At 45.2% G+C, this 20964-nt stretch overlaps 1 protein-coding gene across 1 annotated transcript in view; it reads left to right on the top strand.

Moving 5' to 3' along the window:
* RBM33 (RNA binding motif protein 33) overlaps window positions 1-20964 on the top strand; it is a 121884-nt gene that overhangs the window by 15159 nt on the left and 85761 nt on the right. The window contains exons 2-5 of the mRNA XM_081101872.1: window positions 7352-7430; window positions 9318-9366; window positions 14616-14692; window positions 16304-16616. Coding sequence (XP_080957998.1) covers window positions 7352-7430; window positions 9318-9366; window positions 14616-14692; window positions 16304-16616 — 518 coding nt within the window. The remainder of the gene's footprint in view (window positions 1-7351; window positions 7431-9317; window positions 9367-14615; window positions 14693-16303; window positions 16617-20964) is intronic.

Genomic DNA, 20964 nt, shown 5'->3' with positions numbered 1-20964 from the left:
CCTTTCTTTTGGACTGGACAGTCTCTGTTGATCTATTTTCAAGTTCATGGATTGTTCTTCCAGTTCACAGGTACTGGTGAGCCCCACTAGTGAGTTTGTCATTCAGTTAAGAGCCCTGGCAGGTGTAGCTCAGTTGGTTGGAGCATTGTTAGATCTGTGCACTGAAGGGTTGCGGGTTCGATTCTTTTTTTTTTTTTTAATATATTTTGATTTTTTACAGAGAGGAAGGGAGAGAGATAGAGAGTTAGAAACATCGATGAGAGAGAAACATCGATCAGCTGCCTCCTGCACATCTCCCACTGGGGATGTGCCCGCAACCCAGGTACATGCCCTTGGCCGGAATCGAACCTGGGACCCTTCAGTCCGCAAGCCGATGCTCTATCCACTGAGCCAAACCGGTTTTGGCTGCGGGTTCGATTCTTGGTGAGGGCACATACCTAGGTTGTGGGTTTAATCCCCAGTCTCACGTACGGGAGGCAACCGATGGCTGTTTCTCTCATTGATGCCCCCCTCATCAATAAAAAAAAACATCCTGTGTGAGGATTAAAAAAATTAGATGTGCAACATGCTGTGTGTGCAAATCATATACGTAGTGTGGGGAAAATGTAAAGTATTAAATTTTTTGCACTGATTACATGCTATAATGATATTATTTTGATATTCTGGGTTAAATAAAATATGTTTTAAAATTTCACTTGTTAAAGTTTCAAGCTTCTTTTTACTTTTTAAATGTGGCTGCTGGAGAATTTAAAAGTACAGTTGACCCGGGGACAATGTGTGTTTGAAATGCACAGATCCACTTATATATGGATTTTTTTCAATAAATATGTAGTTGGCAGTCTGTATCCCCAGGTTTTGCATTGGCAGATTCAACCAACCATGGATCAAAAACAGTATTTTAGATTTGTGGTTGTGCATCTGCAGATGCAGGGGCAGACCGTATGCAGTGTGCTGGGCCATCTATACTAATAAAAGGGTAATATGCTAATTAGACCGGATAGACTGGACATCTTGCGATGAGGCCGGCAGGGGAGGGCAGTTAGGGACGATGAGGCCGGCAGGGGAGGGCAGTTAGGGGCGATGAGGCCGGCAGGGGAGGGCAGTTAGGGGCGATGAGGCTGGCAGGGGAGGGCGGTTAGGGGCGATGAGGCGGGCAGGCAGAGTGGTTAGGGACGATCAGGTCGGCAGGGGAGGGTGTTAGGAGCCAGCAGTTCCGATTGTGAGAGATTACCAAGAGAAAAACAAAAGTTCATTAACATGTGTACCTAGTGTATATGTGGGAGATCCCAGGGAAAAATGAATAACTTCCCAAAGTGGCTTAGAATCCAGATTTAAATTCCTTATTCCTAGGGAGAGGGGACGGGAGATGTAGGCCTCTTAGAGGAGAGTACATGATTTTTAGGAAAGATGAATGGGGGTGGGGGAGATAGTTTGTAACAAAGTTTGGAGGTGATGTCAACTTCTAGTCTCCTGTCCTGTGACAGGAGTCAGTCTTCACTGGCTGATGGCACTTTTCCCATCAAGGGAACCTTTTGGGGGGTCCGATTTTAGGCAGAGAAGGAGACTTCAGTGAAAACCTCTCCTTGCATTTGCTATTTTTCAAGCATCTACAGGTCAAGATCGTCAATATAACAGCATGGCATATGTTGGGGTGGTCTGTTCTCTGACCTTCAGAATAAACCCAAAAGCTTGTTTCCTCTCTTAGATAATTTGCCACAGTAGTGTTATTCCCTGGAAACAGTATTCTGACCAGTATTCTGATCACTTCCTGGGAGTGGTCATAACATACCCTGTGCTTGTGGAAAGGTGTGGGCCATATCACTAAATAATCAGGGTCAGTTTTCTCATCTTGTGGAAAGGGAGATAAAGTTATGACAGTTTATCTCCCTTTCCATAGGTTTCCTGCCGGTTTGTGTCTCTGCTGCAGCCCCAGTGGCCCCAGCGCCTCTGCAGCCTCGGAGTTAGGGGCTGCTGGGTGCCAGGCCCCGCTGCAGGCTTGTGTCTCTGCTTCTCTGGCCCCAGCGGCCCCAGAGCCTCCTCGGCCACAGGGCTTGGAGCTGCTGGGTGCCCGCCCCCCTGCAGGCTGTATCTGTGCTCCTCCAACCCCAGCGCCGAGGTGGGGTTAGGGACTGCTGGGTGCTAGGCCCCGCTGCAGGCTTGTGTCTCTGCTCCTCTGGCCCCAGCATCCCCCAGCAGCCTCAGCATCCTCAGCAGCCCCAGAACCTCCTCGGCCACGGGGCTTGGGGCTGCTGGGAGCTGCCCCCCCCCCCCCCTGCAGGATGTGTCTCTGCTCCTCTGACCCCAGTGGCTCCAGCCCTGCCATGGCTGTGGGGCTTGGGGTGGCTGGGTGCTGGGCCCCACTGCAGGCTGTGTCTCTGCTCCTCTGACCCCAGCACCGAGGCAGGGCTTGGGGCGGCTGGGTGCAGGGACCCCTGAGGGCTGTGTTTCTGTTCCTCCAACCCCAGCGCTGAGGCGGGTCTTGGGGCGGCTGGGTGCCGGCCCCCCTGCGGGCTGTGTCTCTACTACTCTGACCCCAGTGGCCCCAGCGTCTCCTGGGCCATGGGGCTTGGGGTTGCTGGTGCCCGCCCCCCTGTGGGCTGTGTCTCTGCTCCTCCAACCCCACCACCGAGGCGGGTTTGGGGCTGCTGGGTGCTGGCCTCCCTGCGGGCTGTGTCTCTGCTCCTCCATCCCCCCGGCAGCGCTGACCAAGCAGGCCTAGAGGCCCTCCACTAGTGGGTTGGGGCAGAACGCCTGCGTTGTCACCAGGCTTCGCACTGCCACTTGGAGCCTATGTATGCAAATTAGCTGCCATCTTTGTTGGCGGTTAATTTGCATATCACACTGATTAGCCAATGGGATCCTATCTAATAATAGAGAAACATGGTAATTAACCGTAACTTTGCTACCCTTCCCATTGGCTAATCAGCAGGATATGCAAAATAACTGCCAACAAAGATGGCGGCCGGCAGCCACACAGCTGAAGCGAGCAGGAGGCTTGCTTGCTCCAGTGATGGAGGAAGCCAAGGTTCCCTGCCTGCCTCAGCCCAGCTCTGAGCTCTGGATGCAACAATGTTGCAATTATAGAAGCTAAGCAAACTCCAGATACCTGCTTTCAGCCGGCATCGGGCTCAGAGCTTAGAGCGCCAGTGATGGTAACAAAGTTTCAATTATAGAAGCTAAACAAACTCAGATACCTGCTTTCAGCCAGCCACGGCCTCAGAGCTGGAGCCAGCTCTCAGCTCCAGTGACAGCTTTAGAAGGTAAATAAATCCCAGAAAAAAAGAAAAAAGAAAAAAAATAGAGGCCTGGAGCTTCAGTCACCTGCCAGCCTGAAAACAGCCCTCATCCCCTCACCCAGACTGGCCAAGCACCCCCGTGGGGACCCCCACCCTGAAGGGGGTGTGGCCAGCTGCAATAGCCATCAGCCTGTCATGCAGGCTGGCCAGGCACTCCAGTGGGGACCCCCACCCTGAAGAGGGTGTGACCAGCTGCAAACAGCCATCAGCCCGTCATCCAGGCTGGCCAGGCACACCAGTGGAGACCCCCACCCTGAAGGGGGTGTGACCAGCTGCAAACAGCCATCAGCCCCTCACGCAGGCTGGCCAGGCACCCAAACGGGACCCCCACCCTGATCTGGAACACCCTTCAGAGCAAACCAGCTGGCCCCCTCCCGTGCACCAGGTCTCAATCCTATATAGTAAAAGGGTAATATGCAAACTGACCCTAACAGCAGAAAGACTGGGAATGACTGGTCACTATGACACACACTGACCACCAGGGGGCAGATGCTCAATGCAGGAGCTGCCCTCTGGTGGTCAGTGTGCTCAGCCACAAGCCAGGCTGACGGCTGCCAGTAGAGCAGTGTGGTGGGAGCCTCTCCTGCTTCCTCAGCAGCGCTCAGGATGTCTGACTGCAGCTTAGGTCGGCTCCCCGCTGGCAAGTGGATATCCCCCAAGGGCTGCCAGGCTGCCAGAGGGATGTCTGACTGCCAGCTTAGGTCCAGTCCCCCCAGGGAGCGGGCCTAAGACAGCAGGTGGTCATCCCCCGAGGGGTCCAGACTGCGAGAGGGCACAAGCCTGGCTGAGGGACCACCCCTGAGTGCACATATTTTTGTGCACCGGGCCTCTAATCCTATCTAACAAAAGAGAAACATGGTAATTGGCTTACGACCGCTACCGTTCCCATTGGCTAATCAGGGCAATACGCAAATTAACTGCCAGCCAAGATGGCGGCCGGCAGCCAGGCAGCTTAAACTGAACATGAGGCTTGCTTGCTTCAGTGACGGAGGAACCCAATGTTCCCCGCCTGCCTTGCCGGCCTCTGAGCTTGCAGTTTAAGAAACATTGTAACAAATATAGAAGCTAAACAAAACCCCAGAAACCAGCCTTCAGACAGCCGGGATCTCAGAGCTGGAGTTGATACAGAGTTTCGATTATAGAACCCAAACAAACCAGATACCTGCTTTCAGCAGCTGAAGCCTTAGAGCTGGAGCCAGAGCTAAAGCTGGCCCAGAATAAAAAAAGAAAAAGAAAAACAGGAGCAGTTGGGAGCTTCAGTCCCAGCATGAAAACAGCCCTCAGCCCCTCACCCAGACTGGCCAGGCACCCCAGTGGGGACCCCCACCCTGAAGGGTGTGTGACCAGCTGCAAACAGCCATTATCCCCTCATCCAGGCTGGCCAGGCACCCCAGTGGGGACCCCCACCCTGATCCAGGACACCCTTCAGGGCAAACCACCCAGCCCCCACCCATACACCAGGCCTCTATTCTATATAGTAAAAGGGTAATATGCCTCCCAGCACCGGGATCAGCGGAGCCGCGAGGCCTCCCGGCACCGGGATCAGCGAGACAGGGGGCAGCGCCCAAACCCCCTGATCACCCTGCGGTTCTGTGTGTGACGGGGGTGGGGCCACAACCTCCCTATCGGCCCTGCTCTGTTTGTGACAGTGGAAGGCGCCCCAACCACCTGATCGGCCCTGCTCTGTACCTGATAGGGGGGAGCTTCCCAACCCCCTAATCGCCCTGCAGCTCTGTGTGTGACAGGGGGTGCCCCAACCCCTTGATCGCCCTGCGGCTCTGTGTGTGACAGGGTGCGGCGCCCCAACCCCCCCACCCCACGGGCCCTGCTCTGTGTGTGATGGGGTAGAGCCATAACCTCCCCATCGGCCCTGCCCTGAGTGTGAGAGTGGCGGCGCCCCAACCCCCTGATCGGCCCTGCTGTGTGCGTGACAGGGGGCGGTGCCCCAACTCCCCTATTGGCCCTATTCCGTGAGTGACGGGGGGAGCTCCCCAACCCCCTGATCGACCCTGTTCTGTGCGTGACAGCGGGGAGCTCCCCAACCCCCTGATTGACCCTGCTCTGTGTGTGACGGGGGGGAGCTCCCCAACCTCCTGATCGGCCCTTCTCTGTGCGTGACAGGGGGCAGCGCCCCAACCCCCTGATTGGCCCTGCTCTGTGTGTGACGGGGTGGTGCCGCCACCCCAACCTCCCCATCGACCCTGCCTTGAGTGTGACAGGGGGTGGTGCCCCAACCCCCCAATCGGCCCTACCCTGAGCGTGACTGAGGGTGGCATCGCAACCTCCCAATCCGCCCTGCTCTGTGCATGACGGGGTGGCGCCCCAACTCCCCAATCCCTGCTCTGAGCCCAACCAGGGGCTGCACCTAGGGATTGGGCCTGCCCTCTGCCATCCGGGAGCGGGCCTAAGCCAGCAGGTCGTTATCTCCCGAGGGGTCCCAGACTGCGAGAAGGCACAGGCCAGGCTGAGGAACTCACCCCCCTCACCCCCCAGTGCACAAATTTTTGTGCATCGGGCCTCTAGTATATATATATATAAAAGCCAAGTGACCAGAATAACTGGTCACTGTGATGCGCACTGCGGCAGCCAACTGGCCCGATCAACCCCGATCAACCCCTCTCAACCTCCCACAGCCCCGCCCTGGATCGCCCTCACACCCCCTTCCCCTCCCCCCCATCAGGGGTGGGCCGGCCAACCAACTGCCTGTGCCCCCCCCCCCCCCACCATCCTGGCCCCATTGGCCCCCGCACATCCCCTCACTCCTGCCGGCCCAGCCTGATTGGGCCCCATGGGGGCAGACGGCTGGACCTCACTTGTGCACGAATTTGTGCACCCGGCTTCTGGTCTCTTACATAAAAGGCCCATGGCCGCCATGCGGTTATGAGCAAACAAGCAGCGGCTCTCGCGGTGGGCGGGGCGGGGCACGAGCTATGAGCGGCAGAGGGGGGGCGCAAGCTACTAGCTTTGGAGAGCTATGGGTGGCGGAGGGCAGGGCATGAGCTACTACTGGTGATGGGTGGGGCGGCCAGCTGAGGCAAGCGGAAGTGAGCTACTCCTGCACGATTTCGTGCGCGCTGGGCCTCTAGTTTTACCCAGACAGTCCTTGGGTTACATTGGACTTTCGTGGTTATGTCGCCTTCTCCCATTTCTTTATATAAAAAAAAAAGTTTCATCATTTCATTGTATGTACATATGTGCTTTATGTTTTTTATTATTTATTCACCACAAGTAAAGGTCAGGAATTGTTATCTTTCTTTTAAATTGTTTTTACTGTTTCACTTCAATAGTGCTGTGTTTGTGCTCCATGTGAGTGACGTAGGTGCTTATTTAGGTGGGTTCTGACTTACAGCGAAAAGCGTTACGTCGTGCCGTAGGAATGGATCTCCAATGTAACCTGAGGACCTGCTGTATAAGGGACTTGAGCATCCGTGGATTGTGGTATCTTAAGGGTTTCTGGAACCAATCTCCAGTGGATACTGAGGGATGACTGTTAAGTTTTGGCAGAGGCCAAAGTTATACATGAATTTTTGACTGCATGGGGTTGATGGGTTTCGGGGTCCCAACCCCTGCCTTGTTCACGGTGCACTGTATATGTGTGGTTTGTGTCCCGTTCCTGTTGTGTTCTCTACACTATCCTAACAACTTCCTTCATGATGGTTTTTGTTCTCCATGATTCATTTGGAAATATGTAAAGATTACAAAAAGTAATATAACTATTAGCAAATCAGCAATTTTTCCCCATTTGTGTAATTGTAGCAAAATACACATTAAATCATTTTATAAAGAAAATGTTTTATTGAAATTTATGATTAAAATACTGTTCTATTGTGGTTTTTCTAATAGTGTTCAATAAATTGATTTTCTTTGAATAGCTTTATACTTTAAGGTTTTTTAATTACTAAAAATGGCTAAAGTATTTTTAAGAGTTATATATGGAACTTTTGTATTTTAAAATGTCATACCAGGAATCCTCAAAAGAAAGGTTGTGTCACTATTTGAAGATGTGGATGTGTTTTAATTTGGGAAGACTGACTTTTGTGGTCTCCCCTTCACAGATGATGACTTTGACCAATTTGATAAGCCGGGTGCAGAGCGGTCCTGGAGGAGAAGGGCTGCAGATGAGGACTGGGACAGGTATGAACACCTGCTTGTGTGTATCAGAGTCCACGCTGATTTATCTCATTCCGCCACTTGGCTCCACAGAGATCTTCTCTGAAAACAGTGTGTTGGCCCCCTGATGCTCTTTCCAGGTGGGCTGGAGGACAAGGACGGGCACTCCAGACAGAGGCTCCAGGCCTGTGTTGTCTAAAGGGTGGCCAGTGGGACACTGGTTGTCTCATCTCTCTGTGTTTCTATACATCGATGGTATTGACTTGGTGAACACCCAGAGCTGTTGTTGGAGTACTTTTCTGCAAGAGTTCCTGTTGTCCACATCCTACCCAATATTTGGTAGACTTTACAGTTTTTGCCATTTTTATATTTTAAATTTGTATTTCCCTGATTCCTTGTGAAGATGAAAATACCTTTTTAGGAGTGCATGTGTGCGCGCACATACATACGCACAAGTACACACACACTGACAGTATATGGAAAGTCCCCAGTAATGATAGATGTCCGTTCAGTGTAGCGATTACTTTTGGTGAGGAGCTTGAGCACCGGCACACGGATGTTTCCTAGAAGAAGGCCACGGGACAGAGCTGGGGGGTGGAGTTCTCAAATGATGATGATTCTGTCTGTATGCATTTTGCCATTTAAATACTGTGTTGCAAATGTGAAAATGACTTTGGGTTGTAGTCAGAAAGTTTAACATAAAGATGAACAGCTCTGACTAAAGAACAACAGTGTTATAAAACAAGAACCTGATTCCTGTCGGGAAAAGTAGGGAGCCCCAGAAACTTCACAGAATACTCTACATTGGAAACTACATCTCATACCATAGCCTTGATAATTTTATAAAGTTCATTACTCTCCAGTGACTCTCAACCTATAAAACATTACTCCGAGCTTAGAACAAATTCACCTGTAAAAGAAATGGTCTTGCTGGGAAGTAGTGGTAACTGATTTTTGTTTAAAAGATTCTGATAGGAGCTGAATCAAATAGTGTATTTTAGCAGTTTACTCATCATTTGCATTTTCTTTTCTGTCAGTTATATTTTTATATCTATGTCTGTTTTTCTTTTGGGTCGTCTTTTCCGTATTGATTTTATGATTCTTTATACTTTGGGAAATTTATTTTGTGCTTGTAGAGATTTCCTCCCAGTTTGCGGCCTGTGTTTCCTTGAACAGTAAAAAGTCTTTAAATAGATTTTTATAAGTAATATAATTAAGTGTCTAAATGTTTTCCTGTATGGTTTTGTTTATTCTTCTTTTTAAAATATAAAAATATATATCTGCAAGAATAGCACAAAACCCTGACATTCCCTTCTCAGGTCTGCCAAGGGTTTCTGTTTTATGAGAAAGCATGTTCCCATCATTCAGAACATAAACATGCTGACAAAAGATGGCAGATGACTGCTGGGACCTCCATGTCACATAGAGATAACTCCCTTAGTTATGATTTACTTGTATGTCATCATCAGCATGATTGTTCCGTGTTTTAATTTTTTTCAGTTTTTGCAGTTTGATAAGTGTCAAATGCTCTCAGTGGTTTTTAATTTTTCTAGTTAATGATATTGGGCATCTTTTCCTATGTTTTGTAGATTTTTAAAGGTAGAAGAAAGCACAGATACTACTTGTTCTAGTATATTGTTTTACTGATTACTGAACAGGTAAAAGAAAAGATCTCATATTGAGGTGAAAAACTAAGCTTAGAGGTCTAGTGAGAGCCACCTCCGATAGCAAAGCCTCTCTCACACTTAAAAGACCAGTGTTCCCTATATATTTGAAAATAAGTCTTTATTATTAGTAAAGAAAAGGGAAAGCATAGCAAGTATAACGTGCACGTACCCAAGCCTCCAAATCCTGGGTAGATTCCCAGCATGTAATGGGTTGATACATTGACATATCTCTTCTTCTCTCCAGTGAACTTGAAGATGACTTACTTGGAGAAGATTTGCTGTCTGGCAAAAAGGTAAGTAGTAAAGAAAGATCTTTTTGAAACTAAATGGTAGTCATTTATTACACTTAAAATATAGGAATATGTCTTCTGAAGGGGATGTGTTCCTGGAAAGTTAGGTATAGATTAAAATTTGGTGAATTGGATTTTTAAGTGCACAAAGAACTGACTGTTAATTTACTGTTAGTAAATTCTCTGATAACTATAACTCAAGCAGTAGATTCTTTAATAGTTTAGTTCAGGGGTCCTCAAACTACGGCCCGCGGGCCACATGCAAATACAAATATTGTATTTGTTCCCGTTTTGTTTTTTACTTCAAAATAAGATATGTTTAGTGTGCATAGGAATTTGTTCATAGTTTTTTTTAAACTATAGTCCGGCCCTCCAATGGTCTGAGGGACAGTGAACTGGCCCCCTGTTTAAAAAGTTTGAGGACCCCTGTTTAGTTCCTATATTGTCCAAGGCACTCTAGCAGGTATTGAGTTTGTGAGAGTGATAACCGTAAAACTACCACTTTTCTTGAAGGAACTTCATATTTGGAGTTAATATTTGGCATACTGGATCTGGAATTCACTTTTTGGGAGTATTCAGAGATAAGCTTATCTTTATACTCAAACATACTCAGATATACAGATATTCTCTTCTAATGTAAAATAAATACTTTGTACTCTATCAGAATCAGAGTTCAATAACATTAAAAAATAATGAAAAAATAGATATAAACCCTCATGACTGACATTTTGCCATATTTCCTTTCATTCTCATTTCATGTTTTTATACATACTTTACATATAAAATACTGTTTTTTAAATTTAGTGTTGTATCATTGACATTTTCCTATTGTCACTAAATATTATTTTAAGATACTTTATAATGGTATGTAATATTTCATTGTTTGTGTATACTAAAGTGTACCTAGACATTTCTATGTGCATTGGGGTTGTTTCCAGCTAATTGTTTATGATTTTTTAAAAACAACTTTTTTTTCTTTTTTTATTAAATCTTTATTGTTCAGATTATTACATTTGTTCCTCTTTTTTTCCCCCCATAACTCCCCTCCTCCCAGTTTCCACCCCACCCTCCGCCCTCACTCCCCACCCACTGTCCTCATCCATAGGTGCATGATTTTTGTCCAGTGTCTTCCCGCATCTCCCACACCCCTTTCCCCCCCAAGAATAGTCAGTCCACTCCCTTTCTATGCCCCTGATTCTATTATAATCACCAGTTCATTCTGTTCATCAGATTATTTATTCACTTGATTCTTAGATTCACTTGTTGATAGATGCATGTTTGTTGTTCATAATTTGTATCTTTACCTTTTTCTTCTTCTTCCTCTTCTTAAAGGATACCTTTCAGCATTTCGTATAATACTGGTTTGGTGGTGATGAACTCCTTTAGCTTTTCCTTATCTGTGAAGCTCTTTATCTGACCTTCAATTCTGAATGATAGCTTTGCTGGATAAAGTAATCTTGGTTGTAGGTTCTTGGCATTCATCACTGTGAATATTTCTTCCCACTCCCTTCTGGCCTCAAAGTTTCTGTTGAGAAATCCGCTGATTCCCTTGTAGGTAACTGTGTTTCTTTCTCTTGCTGCTTTTAAGATTCTCTCTTTGTCTTTTGCTCTTGGCATTTTAATTATGTGTGGTCCTCTTTGGATTCCTTTTGTTTGGGGTTCTCTGCGCTTCCTGGACTTGGAAGTCTATTTCTTTCACCAGGTAGGGGAAGTTTTCTGTCATTATTTCTTCAAATAGGTTTTCAATATCTTGCTCTCTCTCTTCTTCTGGCACCCCTATAATTCGGATGTTGGTACGCTTGAAGCTGTCCCAGAGGCTCCTTACACTATCTTCCTATTTTCGGATTCTTTTTTCATTTTGCTTTTCCGGTTGGGTGTTTTTTGCTTCTTCGCATTTCAAATCTTTGACTTGATTCTTGCGATCCTCTGGTCTGCTGTTGGGAGTCTGTATAATATTCTTTATTTCAGTTAGTGTATGCTTAATTTCTAGTTGGTTCTTTATCACAACATCGAGGGTCTCATTAGATTTCTTGAGGATCTCATTAAGTTTATCAGCGGCTTCTAAACAGTTCTTGAGAGACCTTAAAATTGTGGTTTTGAGCTCTATATCCTCCATTTCTGTCATTTCTGTCCTGTTTCTTTGTCTCGGCATTTTTTTATGCTTTCTTGGTGCACCCCCTAGTGGTCTTTGTGCGCAGTCTTGTTGTAGTTAAGCCTTGATTGTTGTGGGTAATACCGGGGGTGATTTGACCTCCAGGCCAACTGGCTGTGAGAATCAGCTGTGTCTGCAGTGAGAGAACTTCTGTCCTCTGGGGAGGTGCTAATCTAGCCTTTGCCTGAGGCTATCCGGCAAATGCCTCTGTGCAGGGCTTGGGCGGGTCGGGTCGCACGGGATCAACAGGGTGGGCAGAGCGAGCAGTTATGGCTGCTCTCAGTCCCGTCCCCAGAGGCTCTGCCTCTCAGAGTCCCAGCAACCGCTTTGTATTTTCCTCACTGCACCTCCTCTGAGTCTCGGTATGCTGTTCTCTTTCCTTCTAGTTGAAGAATTTCCCCTCAGCCAGCCTTCCTGTGGTTCTGGATGATGTCCGTTCCGTCTTTTAGTTGTATTTTTGAAGTGGTTGTGTGAGGCAGCAATCTCTGGTGTTTACCTATGCCGCCATCTTGGTTCCTCTCTCTAAAAACAACTTTTTAGTAGAAAATTTAAATCCCATACAAACAAAGAGGGAACAGTGTAACAGGACCCTCATGCATTTGTCACCTGCTTTAGCAATTTTCGTTAAAGACAGTCTTGCTTCATCTTTATGCAATGGGAAAATATCCTCATGTGAGGATAACCAAAAATAACAAAAACAAAAATCTTCCTCAGTGCGATAGATGAAAAATTATATCTAGTTGGTTTACTTTCTATTTATTTGGTTGCTAATGAGATTGAATTTGGTCAGGTATTGGTGAGTTTATTATAGGGCTGTGAGAGGAGCCCAGGCGATGGGTGCACTGGCTGACTGACCACTGTCTTTTTCACACTTGAGTCTCCACAAAATGTACGGAGATGTAACTTTGACTGGAGAGAGACTCCTAGGCCACTGGTGGCCAGGGAGGTTAATGGCCTCCTTTCATTCAAAACCATGTTCTGAGTGTAGCAAAAATGTCAGACTGTGAGGGACAACTTGAGGACAGGTTTGTCTGTGTCAAGGAGGGAGGTTGTAGAGTCAATTTTTAAATATGTACAGGGTAAAAATGAAAGGCTGTAAATGTAAGACAAAGCAGGCTGGTGTGACCCGGTGAAAGCTGTCAGAAATGGGATGGCAGCTGACCGCTGGCCTGTGACTCCAGAGCTCCTTTGCTCTCCTTGGGCAGCAGCAGGCGCATAACAGTGCTCTTCGGGTGCACCCAGAGTTCTCCCAGGGTTGCTGTCCCATCAAAGTGCCTGCATTCTCGGGAGTCCCGGAGAGCCATGGGAGAACCACTCGTTCTCTTTCTTACTTGCTCCTCTTCTGTGCAGGAATGTCTGGCGGTTTGTTGAGAGGGGAGGAAGGTTTCGCGCATTCATGGCCACTGTCTCTTCCTTTCTTGGGCTCTTTTTGCCCTGCTTTCCGTCAGACCGTTCTGAGCAGAACCCCCCCGGCTTCTCCGCTTCTGCCTGCGGAGAGAGCTCGCTCCAGTTCATTGGGAGGGAGTTGACATCAGTTTGGCCTCAAGGATTTAGTCTAGCTCTTCCTTCCAGCTTTATCAATAAAGTGGGTGTTTTGATCATTGTCTCCTCTGTCTGTTACTCATTAGGTTCAGAATTGACACAAAGTTGAATCTGCAGAACTCAAAAGTGAGATAGATTACCATCAGGGGTCCATTACAACATATGTTCTTTTTTTGTTTGGTGAATTATTTCTTGGTTCATTGATTTTTGACAAATACTTAAATGTTTAACTAAAATGACTGAAGGAAGCAGCCTCTTATTGAATGGAATTTGGCTTTATTGGATTAATTTTTAAAGATTTCCTGAAAGTGGTTTATTTAATGAATTGGGCAGCTATACCTGGGTTCACCCATGACAGGCCTGGCTCACACCTGTTAATGGCGTTCCTATCACTCAAAACTCGCCCAGTTGGGATGACCGAATATGTGGGCAACGAGGTGAAACTTCATTTTGACTCCATTAAAGCAGTCTGCTTTGTTTCAGCTGCTCCACCTCCCTTCAAGTAAACTAAGTACAGGGTCTATGTTTTTATCTTATTCTAATGTCAGCGATTGGGTGGAGTCTCTTGGGACTAATAAGAACGACTAATAAGCTTGATATATTTTTGGCTTACATCAAAAATACTATAATAGAGGATATACAGACAAGTTTGAGAAGCCAATTTTTGTAGAAAGTATACAGACAAGCTTGGAAAAAATCTATTTTTATAAGCTATAAAATGCTGGGAAAATACTGCTTATTTGTTTCCTGCTTCTTTAAGTAGAAAACCAAGTGTTTTGTTGTTGTTTTTTTTTGTCCCTAATGTGTGTGTGGGGACGGGGCTTGGATTGTCTTTTGGAGGGGGAGTGGTAATTTACATATATCATAGAAATAATTTTAATAGACAAGTAAAATGTGAAGTTCCTCCCTGCCCCCTGTCTACGATACTGGTATACATTTAACCTGAAACTATAGAAATGTGACCAGTTGACAAAATCACCAGTTACCTCTACTTACATGATGAGTGCACAGGGCCGTCAAGAACAGGAGTGAGGACCTGAGTAGTCATATTTATTTTCATGTGCCAACTGTGTTGGACAAACCAAAGTTTTATTTTAATCCCTTATCATTTTAATTTAGTGATCCGGTTATTTAAAATCTGTTTATTTCTAAAATTCCACTTTTTTCCTTTTTCTTTAAAAAGTCTTTAGATTTATTATACTAACAATGTTACATCTAGTAAAATCTTATGGTGTCTTTAAGAAAAATTTTTGTTTGTAGGGTGTCACCATGAGACTTCCCCTTTTTGGTTAGAATTATAGTAAATATGATCATTATGCTTGTTACTTCTATACCTACTTGACTGTGCATCTAAAAACTAGTCTGGGGTAGTAAGCAAGTATGCTGTATGTGGGATTTCTCCATTTTGTCACTGGTTACGTGAAACTGAAAACTTTCTGAATGGTAAATATTTTAATAACAAGGTTAGAAACAATCCAGTCAGCGTGATTTTGCACTTTTTATAACAAGTCTTATTACGGAAATGACATGCATTAAGTAGATTTCTTATTTTAATTAGAATCAGTCGGATTTGTCAGACGAAGAGCTGAACGATGATCTTTTACAGAGTGATAATGAAGACGACGAAAATTTCAGGTATTCTATTAACTCCTTAAAAATTGTCTTTATTTAACTAAGTTGATAAGAACTGTTTGTAATTTACAATTACAATGGAGATAATTTAATGTATTATATTTTTAACATATGATTTTATTCTAAATGGGATATTAATATAACTCTGATGTAAAAGCCATAAATAGGTACACTTTTCTATAAGTGGAAAAGTCAGTGTTGGCCTTACATTTAATGACCTCTGTGGGTTCTGCTGAGTGCAGGTGATAAGAAAGCTCAGCACAGGTGTGTACTGCTGTTTTGAGTAATTGCTATATCTGATTGGGGCAATGCCCCTGGGCTCGTCATTTTGTTTGCTGCTGTTTGCTGTTGCTGTTTTTGCTTTCTTCTAGACAGTTTTTACTTGTACCTAGCTGATTACCATTGGGGATTGCCATTTTGGAAATTCCTTTGGACTGTACTTTATCTCCGGTTGACTATCTGAATGTAATTGTTTTAGTCTGTTTGGGCTTCAATAGTAAAATACTATAAACTGGGTGGCTTATAAACAACAAATTTATTTCCCACAGTTCTGGAGCCCGGGAAGTCCAAGGCCAAAGTGCTAGCTAGCCCTGTCAGGGTCTGGTGGGGACCCATTTTCTGGTTCACAGATGGTGCTTTCTCACTGTGTTCTCAGGTGACACAGAGCCTCAGGGAGAGAGGCTCTTTGGGGTCCCTTTTGTAAGGGCACTAATCCCATCATGAAGCTCCAGCCTTGTGACTTAAGCACCTCCCAAAGCCTTCACCTCCACACACCAACATCACAGTGGGGTTGCCTTGAAGCAGATCTTTGGAGTTTTTAAACCACATAATGTCTGTGTGGCGTACATGTTTTGTTAGGATTGGATACTTAATATGTGGGACTTAGATTTATTTGCAAAATCTTGTATTTTAAGTGTATCTTACACTTTACTAGCTTTTGTGACTTAATAGGTAGAATATGAATTTTTTTTGCAGTTTTAAAACTTTAACCCTGGTATGTTGCTCAGAAATTATGAACTAATTTTTTCATGTTTGTGACTAGGATAAATTTTATTTATTTGAACATTAAAATGTAGGTTTATACACATTTTTAATATTTTTATTTTAAAATAGGAGCCTGTAATTTGCACCATGGATTTAAAAAAATAGTTTTTATAATTATGATTTTTTTGTTTATAGAGTAATACTCCTATTTTTACTTTGACATCTTAGAAAACATGCCATCCTTTTCATTCTGGTAGTTAGAATGAAATACACTATTTGCATTCAGATCTCAACTTTTGCCAGTCAAATCAGACCTGTTTTCCCAACTGGTTGATCTGATTCTCGTGGTCAAATAACCTGCAGCTGCTGATAGTCGGGGTGCTGTTCCATCAGAGGGTGCATTGCTGGCTTAGTACGCCACACAGGCTGCTGTCCTGTGAGAGTGTGCGGTGCTGGCTCAGTGCAGAATACGAACTCTGTTTTCAGTCCTTGTTGGGCTTAGTGTGTATTTATAAGAACTGGAATAACTTTTCTCCAGTCAAGGTTTGTCCTTGTAACAGTTAATTGGTGTATGACTTAGTTTTGAGCTCCACTCTAATTGGCACCGTTCTGTATTTTTGTTCCCTCTAGTTCTCAGGGTGTCACAATTAGTCTGAAAACCACATCTGGCATGGTCACATCATATGAACTGGCTGACAACACTAATGACCAGTCTGGAGAACAGGAATCCGAGTATGAGCAAGGAGAGGACGAACTGGTTTACCACAAGTCCGATGGGTCTGAATTGTATGCTCATGAGTATCCGGAGGAAGGACAGTATGAAGGCCAGGATGCCGAGCTGACAGAAGACCACATGGAGTATGTGGAAGAGCCAGAGGAGGAGCAGCTGTACAATGACGAAGTGTTGGACATCGAGATCAATGAGCCTTTAGATGAATTCACAGTGAGTCCTTCTCCTTTGTGTGCCAAAGATAACCTGGCTGCCAGGGCACAGGTTTCTAGACTGATTTGAAATCTATTTCCCTCCCTCGGGAGGGAGGGAAATTAGACCTTATTATCACTGTCTGCCAGTTTCTTTATCTGAGCTGTGACAAAGTTTGTGTTGACAGCTTGTTTGGCTGGAGGTAATGCTCCTTTGTCATTCTGGAAGGCTGTACAGAATTGTGACCTTGAGGATTGCACCCTAAGGAAGAAAACAGCTTTGTGTGGTGCAGATACACTGTCAATTGTTAGAAGTACTTAATGCAGAGCTTTTATTCTGGCTTTAGACAAGATCTGATAAAGTTCTTCTAAGGTGAAAAGATTATTGACCTGCTAAAGACATCTTTAAGGTGCTAATATTTGAAAGTGATTGATGTCCTGTTCATTCATCCTTTCTGTAACCGAGAACTGTCCAAACAGGAATAAAGAGATGGGAGGTTAGTTTAGGGAATGTCACAGGAATTTGTTATCTGTGATCAGGAAGTGGAGACTACTGATTTTTATTTCAGAAAGATGATTTTCATAGTAGCTTTCTGTTTTTAAATTGAATATCAACAGAAAAGGTGCTAGTGAAAGGCTGCTCATGTGTCTTTAGTGATTCATCATTAAAGAGATTTGTTTTTAAAACTAGCTCTTACGAGATTATGTGGAAGGATGTGATCATAGCTGCAGTAGGATCTTGGTGTTTTCAGGACATAGGGGTTGCACTGAAATGCATGGTACATGGGGCTGCAGGGGGTGGGGGAGCCTGCAGAATTAGGGTGTACATAGCCTCTTGCAGGGGGAGCTCTGCCCTCTCTCCTATGATCTCATTCGGAGGAAGCTTGCATTTGAGAAAAAAGTTCAAAAATTGCTGGATTTTGGCCAATGAAATACATATCCTATATAATAAAATGGTAATATGCAAATTGACTGAAGGACAGAACGACCGGTCCCTATGACACACACTAACCACCAGAGGGCAGACGCTCAATGCAGGAGCTGCCCCCTGGTGGTCAGTGCGCTCCCACAGAGGGATCATGGCTCAGCCACAAGCCGGGCTCATGGTTGGCGAACGCAGCGGCCTGCCTCCATGGTAGTGCTAAGGATGTCCCTTCAAGGGCTCCTGGACTGAGAAAGGGCACAGGCAGGGCTGAGGATTCTTCCCCCCCCCCCCCCCCCCCCCCCCCAGTGCACGAATGTCATGCACCGGACCTCTAGTATGTATATAATTGCAAAAAGATTGTGTGAGAAGTCCTCACCTGTCTGAATTCAAGTAACGGACTCAGAGACAGAAGTATGGAAAAAATCAGACTTTTAATAAGTTCTCAAGAGCGGGTGCCTGTCCAGTTGTACAGGTACATCTGGGGCAGCAAACACAGCCTGTTTATTCAGTCCCTCCTCCGGGTCCTCATTGGCTGAGTACTGTGGGGTCACCTGTTTCCTCATATGTCGCCTAGGTCTTGCTGTCTCCCATTGGGCCATTTAAAAAAATTGGGCTGAAGCCTTTTCTAGTTGCCTCCACCTCCCCCAGTCTAGTTGAGGCAGGTACCTCGGGGGTTTCCACCATGATGCTGGCCGCAGTGCTTTGTTCTATATCCTCCTCCCTCCTCCCTACGGTCTGTTTGCCCTGGGGAAACTCAGCAACCATTTCCATCAAAAGCCGACCATGCTGGAGATGGGTCACGGAGGCCCATTTCCTACAGCTTGTTTATGTGGAATCTTAGAATATTTCCAGTCGTGATTGTGTTTGAGTATCTCAGTAGCTATTTGATTTGACTCTTTTTAATGCTTTCTGTTCAGTAGGTCTAGTAATGAAAACTGTTTGAAGTTTTAGTAAAGAGAGGCACGGAGAAGGCATCCTGGACACTTGCTCTTTGCTAATCCTGTAGTGGTTTGTGTTGGTCATCCTTCCCTGTGTGGACAGGTGCTCTCTGCTCTCCTGCTGTGTTGTAAGCCAGCTTAATGTGGGGCACTACTTAGAATGCTTCTTAAAAGTGAAGTCATAGTCTTTTAAAATTGTGCCTAGTTATTCCCTAGTTGTAGCATTTTATTCTTTCTACTGAATATCGGTAAAATCAGATGATTGACAAATTGTATCTGGTCCTCTCCCTTGTAAATTCAGCAGTTGAACCAGTCTGTACTGATGTTCAAGCACTGGGGCCACAAATATTGCTAAAAGACATGAAGCATGAAGCATGGCCCTTGCCTTCTGTGCACTTAAATTTATTGGAACAAACTACAGTTGGAAAGCACTTGTTAGTGTGCCCCCCACAAGGTGTACCCTCATCGTGGCACTCCTGTAGTTGGTTAGGAAGAGTATTTCTAGTAAGTGAGTTTTCCATCCATCCTCACACTGAGATTACCTAGGGCCATGGTTGTATAATGTCCATCTGAATTAGCCAGCCTTTGTGGTCTGAGATTCAGGTATCAAAAAGAAAAAAATATTGAAATTGAATATACTCACAGTACTTTTCTTTGTTAAAATTAATTTTTTTTTCAGGAATTAAAACAAATACTTAGAAATTCTGAAAGTGCTATAATATTTTTACAGAGAGTTATAAACTTTAAAGATGAGGCTGAGTAGTTGGGTGTCTTTTTGTGAGTTAGTGTCAGCTCACCTCAGTACATGGGGCTTCACAGTCATAGTCTTTCTTCCCTTTCTCCCATCTTTATAGTTCACAGCGGTGGAATCTGGCATTACCTCTTCTGTGTTTGATATGTGGACTTAAACTGTGAAATCCTCCCCCAGCTCTGCAGCAAAGAGGCCGTTATTGGTGTTCGTATTCATTTATTCTTCACTATTAGACTAAGGAGCACAAGTAGATCGCATGCCTGTGTGTCCCATGGGGTTTAGTTTATTACCTGTGGTTGCCGGTCCTACTCTGCAGTGCTGACCATGAGCGTGGTCTGTCCATTCTAGCTTACTCTGGGAGAGCACATGAAGAATTTTGTGTATCTTGGGGTAGAATCAAAACCACGGAATTTTACATGTGAAGAGTCAGATCTGCATTGATGAACAAACAGCTCTGGGGGTCTTTCCCGCTATACTCAGAAGTGCGAAGATCCTTAGATCCTAAGGATTTTGCTGGTCCTGTTCTTGAGAGTGAATTGGTATTTGATTTAAAAACTTGTACTTAGGAACGAGTGCATATTACTCATTATGTAACAAAACATTAGAAAATTGTTGAGTTAATTTATACTTTAAGCACAATCAATTTACTAGTATTTAGGGTCTTTAAAATGAACACAGTGAGATTTCATAAAACATTGTTGTGTAAGAACAGTTTCAGGATGATAATTTATGAAAAGGGTAGCAGAGTTTTGTTTGCCAGTGAGGATCCAGTACTGCAGACTGTACTTGAGTGTCTATTGGCTGGACTTTTGATTAGCATCATTTGGCCATGTTTGTTCTCCCTGACTTTGGGAATGGTGTCAGTTGGTTCCTGACGGTCTCATCTGCCTTGGAGGTTTTGGAAGTTTGTTTAATTTGGGACAGTGGATTTTCCTCTCTCTGTACTGTACAGAAGGTTGTTCAGTCTCCATGGTGTGTTCACTCTTTGATGCCTGCCTGTAACTGTCCAGTGTTCATTTTATTGGGGGCAGGGACACTGGGAAGTCCAGTTCCCCCGGATAGGATCAGATCTTCTAGTCTCTTGCTGGCAATACTTGCAGGAGCCTTTCTTCCCCTCTCAGCTGGCTGCTTCCTACTGGGTGCCCTCAAGAGCCTCCTGCCTGCTGACATGCCCCTTACATTTCATATAGACCTGAATCATCTCTTATTCAGGGACCGGCCGATGGAGAACCTAGCCTGTGGTTCTCAGTGCAGCTCCTGTGTTGAACTGAATTGCTCTTCTTTGGTCCTCTGTTGCTGTAAGGTTTGAACCTGGTGTGACCCCAGCCCCTTACTGCTGCCGGGCTCTCCATGGGAGCAGGTGGTCACTTTCTGTTTAGGTTACTCCCCTTAGTGCTACTTTTATTAAAGCGATTCCTTGGAGTTTGGGCACTTGAAGTTTGGCGCAGAGCCCTGTCACTGACCACAGCAGTTGGGTTCCATGCTGTGCTCTGTTCTCATTGGCACAGGGGAAGGTCATCTTCCTTTGCGTTTAGTGTTTTCTCCTCCGGCAGGTAACTGCCGTAGTAAAATGTGCTAAAACTATTAAGCGTGAGTCAACAAGATGAAACATGCTGACACCCCCTAAAAGCTATATGCGAAAAACTTTTCTCTTTTAATGGCTGTTAGGATGAAGAATCTTGCAGGCTTATGAAGGGATATCTTTGGAGGAACATTAATGATTAGATCTAGTCATAGAGTAAAGGAACTCGTAATA

This window comes from Myotis nattereri (genome assembly GCF_964212035.1).
Source record: "Myotis nattereri genome assembly, chromosome: 11".
Taxonomy (NCBI): domain Eukaryota; kingdom Metazoa; phylum Chordata; class Mammalia; order Chiroptera; family Vespertilionidae; genus Myotis; species Myotis nattereri.
Note: the sequence above shows the minus strand (reverse complement) of the source record. Positions and strands in the feature narration are given on the sequence as shown.